Raw genomic sequence first — 7,028 nt, 5'->3', positions numbered from 1 at the left:
TTATCACTCTTGCGGTACTTTGATGTCATACAATGATCATTCTGCGCAACGCCGCTTCAAGTCGAACACTCCTCATAATGAACTGAACTGAAATGAACTGAAAACGCTCGCCCCGCTGCACTCGTTACGTGCTTTCACACATGATCACTGTGTGTAGGTAAAAATGAAACACAAGAGCCTACACTTTGTGTAAGTCAAAATGAAACACAAGAGCTGTTAGTTTTGAATGATGTGTGTAATGTAGAGAACTGTGTTTAGAGTTTTGCATGTTTTACAACAGCAAACTGAGTTTAAGTATGTATGATTAAGTATGTTTAAGTCTAAGTATGTGCTTGTAGTTTTGCAGACTTGATCTAAAGATTAGAATATGAGTGAATGGTTTCACTAGTGAATGATTTCACCTCAAGTACTCAAGTCAAGTACCCTGTCTAAGCATTTTTAAAAACCTGTATTACTCTAAAGCAGTGGAGTGGTTATACCCCAGCACTGCACATTTTGTATCCCTGCGTCCCAATGTGCATACTATCCATCCTAAATTCTATGTGATATTAGTAATGTTCAGTACTATTTAGGGCAGATAGGGTGGATAGTATACACATTATAACTCCCTATATCTGACACACCCACTTTAGGTCCTGCAGTCTCCACTAATGAGCTGATGAGTTGAATCAGGTGTGATAGATGAGGGAGACATACAAAAAGTGCAGGGCTGGGGGTACTCCAGGACAGGTTTGAGAACCACTGCTCTTGAGCAATTATGATAAATGTGTAAACGATTAGGAAAACTGCTTTTCCTGTGTTGTGTGAATAATTAACTAGTTCATTTTAGATTTAGGGCCAATTGAAAATATACCGTGTTCATTTGATAGTATGATTTAGTGTTCATTTAGCAAGGTTGTTTCTTCTTATTGTGTAATTAGTCATGTCCTTTGGAGTGTTTTTATATGCCATATATGTTGTTTAGTTAAATGTTTATCACATAATTTTAATTTCTTGTTTGTTATCCATATGGTGTTTTGTGTTACAATAACAAACATGTTTTAATTGTTTAGATTGGTTAGTACATTAAAATTTAATGACAAATAAGAGAAACAACCTCACTGTGCATGTTTAACAATAAACAACCAAAAATAGGTCAAAATGCTATTTATCGTTATTATTTATTACATGTTGTAAAAAGTAGGCCATAAACTGACCATCTTCTGCAAGATTCCAGTTTCAAGACTGAAAAATTTTTTAAAACTGTACGGGTTAGGCCTACCATCTGCAAGGGACTGTGTTATGAATTTCCAAAATTGCCATGGTGAATATTTGATGAACAGTTCTCTTTGCTTTGATAATTCAGCTGAACTACTCAGTTACATCTCCGTCTGGCAAGTGAAAGTGTTGGCCTGCAGCGTCCTCTAGCGTTCGGACTAGCTCAAGGCAGGTGCGAAACTTCTTGACCATGCGCTAAAATATATATATATATATATATATATATATATATATATATATTGTCTTTAAATGTAGGCTGCATCTGACGTAGGCTCTACGCCTCTTTTTGGCTCCCTATGGACGCGAAACAATTGACGTTTTAACTATTTATGCCGCCTTTTACCCCGTGTCACCAAAATACATTGCGCGCATTACCTCATCAGCGGCCGTCCTGTCATTCATCCCTGCAGTTGAACTTTAGCGTGCATGGGGCACTCATTACACGTCTGATAGTAAAGACCAAGGCATTCGCACATTAATCTAACGTCCTTGCGCAGCCTGCATCTGGAGCTATCTACGCTAAGGCGAGTACTTACTAGTCTGCTACTGGGAAACAAGTAGCAAGATGCACTCGAGATGCCTCACTCGAGGCTCTCTTCCTTTGCCCTTTGCTATTTTTGATGCTCCGAACACAGAAGCTGCACTGTATAGCTACTCGAGGGGCTCACACTACAGTCACCCTCTGTTGTGATCCTGTGCTCGTTTGCGTGGATTGACGAGGGACCCACACCAACTCAAATCAATGAGGATTCTGAGGCTTTTCCTGAAGAAAGGAGCGCATATGCTGCAGTGTCTCTGTGGACAACGATCGGAGCCGACTACAACCACCAGCGGTGAGACATTTAGCTGTGCATGCTCTCCGTTGAGCGATGAAAAACGCTCTCATTGGCCGCTGGCGCTGGTGAGCACATCTTCCGTGTCTGCGGTACTATGCGCTCCCACTCCAACGCATTTGTGCTAACTTGTTTGTGAGGGCTTATGCGACTTCTTGCGACCACTCATGTCATTCCATCTCACATCTTATGACACGAAACACATCTCCATCATGGTCATGAGCACGACCGCTGCTGCAGTCCCAGCAATTTAGTGCCGAAATCCGTGTCAAGGACATTTCTTATTGGTACCGGGAACAAAGAATGCAGGGTGAATGTAGGAAACTATTGATGCATATGCAGCAAATGCGGTCTGCGAAGCTACGACAGACATACACGTCCCGAGCTCAGTTGAGGTGAGATGAGCTTTCTAAAACAGGCACCGGCAAAAGAGCTGGAGTGTTCTCCAGGACAGGGAACTTCTGCACGTCATTCAGCACCCTGGACAGCAACTCAATTCCGCATCGCTCCCAACTCTGCTACAACTGACACTTGCCTCCTTCAGAGTAGCTTGTGCTTCTCACTGCACATTTCTGACCATCAGAAGGCCCGTCCTTGTAATCATATCGTAATGTGTGTCTATTATAATAACTTTCATGAGAGCATTTCTTAAGTGCATTTGTAAAATTCAGAATATATTTACTACTCAGAAGATACATTCTATTCTATACTTACATAGAAGATATATACTATACTAACCCGACAATTATAGTATTTACACAGCACGATCTTTCATACTCTTGTTCACAAACATCTTAAAGAAAAGAAAGGAAATTCTATTATGATTTACTCATCCTCATTTTATTACAAATCTCTCTTCCTTCATGGAAGAAGATGATACCCTCAGTCTCAGTTTTTACATTCACTTTCATTGTATGAAGTAAGTGCATGGTGTCCGAGGCTGTCATCTTGGCCAACATCTCCCATTGTATTCCACAGGGAAAGAAAACCCCCAAAAAAGCATCAACATTACAGTGATTAAATGATTTTAAATTCAGTCTTCACTTTGAGGATTATTAAACATCCTTATTATGTACAGGTACAGATAAAAAAGAACTGACTGTAAATAATAAATAAAAATTAATGTTTAATTAAACATTATTTCCACACATATACAACATTTACAAATGCATGCAGTAACAGAGAGTGTGCATAACTCTTATGCTGCAGCTATATACTCCTTCACTTCACTAGGCTTCACCTTCATTAAGCATCTGCTGACCTATACACCTTTTCTTTTTATCCATTATTTTGAAGGCAACTTAATTGTGCACAGAAGATCAGTTCTGTTCAACTATGCTGCAACACATACAATCTCTTACGGTAATTTTTACTGCTTTGAATGGATTTTATATCAAAATGCACAGAAAAAAGAAACATTGAACTCAGTGTAAATATGAAATATAATAAAATAATGTAGCAATTTTCCTCACAAGCAATTATATATTGTAAAAAAATATTAATATTTGTTTAAAATGCGATATTATATTACTACAACCAAACTACAGTAAATGTATTAAAGTTAAACTAAATGTTTTAGATAAAATGATGATTAAAAATGTAATGTACAAGAATGCTATTCTGTAAGTGATTTCTTTTTCTTTTTTTTTTTTTTTTTTTGCCTTCTAGACATTTTTCCTGAATGCCTGAAGTCACACTTGACTCTTAACCGGAAGGATGCTTTGCATTTCCGGTCTCCGGTGTTTCTAGTCCAATTAGCGTATATTCTGAGCTGATAATCTAATGTTAAACCTATTAAATGTTTTTTAAAAAGCACATGGCTCCATAGCACCATCACTTTACAGTGTCGAAATGACCTTCATTTGTCAGTGCCTCACTTCTCAAAGTTTAATGAGTGTGTAGATGACACGAAGCTGCAGACGTTAGCTACATTAAAAAAAGATGGACACTATTTGAATGGGTTCTTATGGAGACCGGAACAGAAAAGTATCCAATCGGAAGTTGGAATTCGTAATGGCAGTGCTCATTGTTTACTCAGGAAAAAGGTTTATTGCATAAGTCTTTGCAATGTATTTTGGTATGTACTATACACGTTGTAATATGCTAAGCCTATGCAACACTAAGTTTTCTAAAATATGTTACATCATGACTCTTCTCCATCATTTTGTCCAATCAGGTGCCCTTGTCCTGTAAAACATGTATAGATCACTGCCTTATTGACTGTTGGGTAACACTTTATTTTAAAGGTCCCTTTTGAACATTCTGTTGACACTAAGTAACGTTGCAACTACATGTCAACAAACTCTCATGAGAGTATTAGTAGACTGTCTGCTTCGTATCTACTAACTCCTTATTGTGTTGGTCTCCCAACAGATATTCTACTGACTATAAGTAACTTTGCAAGAATGTGTCAACTTAATCTAACCCTAACCCTACCAGTCAGCTAATACACTACTAAGAATCTAATGAGAGTTAGTAGAAATGTAGGTGCAACATTACTTATAGTCAATTGAATGTGTTAAAGGGACCATCAAAATAAAGTGAAACCGACCGTTGCCCTTAATAATCACACAAGACAGAATGAAAGAGTCAAAAGCAAATATATTAACTGTTAAAAAACAAACAAACAAAACAACAACAATGGCGTATACCATAACTAACTACATATTTGACAGATATAGTTAAATTGAATATACATTGATGGTATAATTTGTTTTAGGTGTTGTACATTCATTAGATACATGAACTTCAAAATGCCCAGTATATGGAATGCCACTTTGCCCCTGTATGTTTGTCTTTTAAGTTCCAAAAGTATCAGATAATGAGTGACAGTCAGAGGTGGACAAAGTACACAACTCCATTACTTGAGTGAAAGTACAGATACTGCTGGTCAAATATTACTCCATTACAAGTGAAAGTTGTAAAGACAGATTTTTACTTAAGTAAAAGCACAGAGGTACTTGCTTTTAAAAGTCAAATGATGTGATTTCAAGTTTTCCTTTCTCTTTCTGACCATAACAACCAGACAAAAAGTTAAACGTGAGTTTTGCAACCAATTTATTTGTAATATTTGCAATATTCACTAACATTAAAGGATGCAAGACATACTTAGCCTATTGTTTTTACATCGAACTGAATTAAACTAGCTTAACCTATAAGAACGATTTACAGTGCTCACAATGATTGTGAATTAAACATCTCCGATGACGTTCATTGCAATGGATTTTACAAGCTACGAGTTCAGGAAAAGGTAGGAAAAGGATTTAATTGCGAACAGTTATTGATTTTATGTGTGATACGCTGTCACGGCATTTGAGTCCTCACGTACAGAAGTGGGCAGCCCCAGACTGACAGCTGGCACTAAGTGAATAATCTGCATTTAAAAAAAGACAACAAAAACAAACAAAAAAACTAAAGATTATTTATGATTAATTGTTGTTGCCAAGTTATATCTATAGTCGTTGCTTGTTTACAGTGCCTTGTTATATGGTGCAGTTTGTTAGATCGCGATCTATCTAATTTGTTTGTGAAGTGCCGAGAGATGTATGTATGAAAGAACACAAGTCACACCGTAATTCAAACGCGACAGACTTTAATGGACAGTAAAACAAAGGCAGAATACCGTATAACTGCAGGCTGGCACAGTATTGACGAACGAATGCAAACAAATGCAGTGCACCGTAACTTAATTTGAGCTTTCCAAAACAAAGTCAAGGAGCGGTAACTGATGTTATACTGTGTTCTGCCTTGGTTTCTCAGGGGCTTTTCTCCATGATACTTATACACATGTTAAAGGAGGTCATTAATGTCCCAAAATGATCAATAACCCATTTTAGACCAAAAACGAAGTTACGGTGTTTTGTCTTTGCACGGCAGCACTGCTGCTGTCACTATAGATGGGCGTGGTTTCAGCAACTAGGCACCTCAGCTTCACCCACGTTCCGCCCTTTTGCCCATTTTCGAGTATCCGGGAGTGACGCACGGTGACGCGCTGCCAAGATGGCGGCGGTCGGCTCCGCCCACTTTAGGCTTCAAAAATGCTCTCCAGCAGTACCGTTTCTAGAGCTGTGTCCGAAATCGCTCACTGGTTCACTCATTCACTAATCCCTATATAGTGTAAGGCAGTTGAGTGCACTATATTAGAAAGGAGTGAACGAAATGAAGTGAACGGATTCGGACGGTGACGTGTACACTGCGAGTGAGACTTGGCTGTTGCAAAAACATCTTCGATGTACTTTTATATTTCATGTACCTCATTTTAGAAAATAATATTAATAGCAATAACACTTAAAATGACTATTGTAATCAGCTTTGTGGTTTCATTGATGGTATATTATTAATTTGTTCTGTAATATGGTCATAATCATTAAATACTATTAAAATGTTGTCAACAAAAATAAACTCACATTAGCACACATTAATAATTGTATGTATTTATTGTTTGTATTATCTTGAAACTCTCCCGAGCAGCATTTTTGCACTCAAATAAAATGGCCGTAGAGCGCCCTCAGGCGACTGTTAATTTGACATCAGAATGAATACGCCACCAACGAACATTTTTAAAAATCCACCAAATTCATCATTTTTGTATATTAAACGGCATCTCTCGTTCAAACTCGTTAGCTCCCGCTCTCTCTTCCAGCTCGTCAGTTCCCCGCATTGGATTGTGGGAAATAGTGCTTCAGCGAGTGTACATTGGTTGTACACTCGAAATCAGAATGCATTGTGGGTAAAAAGTAGTGAACGAATGTAGGGAATGAAGTCGTTCACTCAGAATTCGGACAGCACTACAAAATGGCTGACACCCGATATAGTGCACTATATAGTGGATAGGGAGCGGTTTCGGACACAGCTTAGGCATAGGCAAGCTAGGCGGTCGCATAGAGCGCCACCAGCTGGAGGGGCGCCAATGAGAGCACGTACTGGCGCTACATTTAG

The 7,028-nt window shown here is 38.3% G+C and overlaps 1 protein-coding gene across 2 annotated transcripts in view; it reads left to right on the top strand.

The window, feature by feature from the left end:
- Positions 1 to 1,683: 1,683 nt before the first annotated feature.
- Positions 1,684 to 7,028, top strand: part of fgf12a (fibroblast growth factor 12a) — a 197,591-nt gene continuing 192,246 nt past the window's right edge. For both annotated transcript variants that reach the window (XM_058749770.1, XM_058749763.1), the window contains exon 1: positions 1,684 to 2,090. In XM_058749770.1, the coding sequence (XP_058605753.1) occupies positions 2,000 to 2,090 (91 nt within the window). In that variant the 5' untranslated portion in view covers positions 1,684 to 1,999. The remainder of the gene's footprint in view (positions 2,091 to 7,028) is intronic.

This window comes from Onychostoma macrolepis, chromosome 02, assembly GCF_012432095.1.
Source record: "Onychostoma macrolepis isolate SWU-2019 chromosome 02, ASM1243209v1, whole genome shotgun sequence".
NCBI classification, from domain to species: domain Eukaryota; kingdom Metazoa; phylum Chordata; class Actinopteri; order Cypriniformes; family Cyprinidae; genus Onychostoma; species Onychostoma macrolepis.
This window is presented reverse-complemented; position numbering and strand designations above follow the sequence as displayed.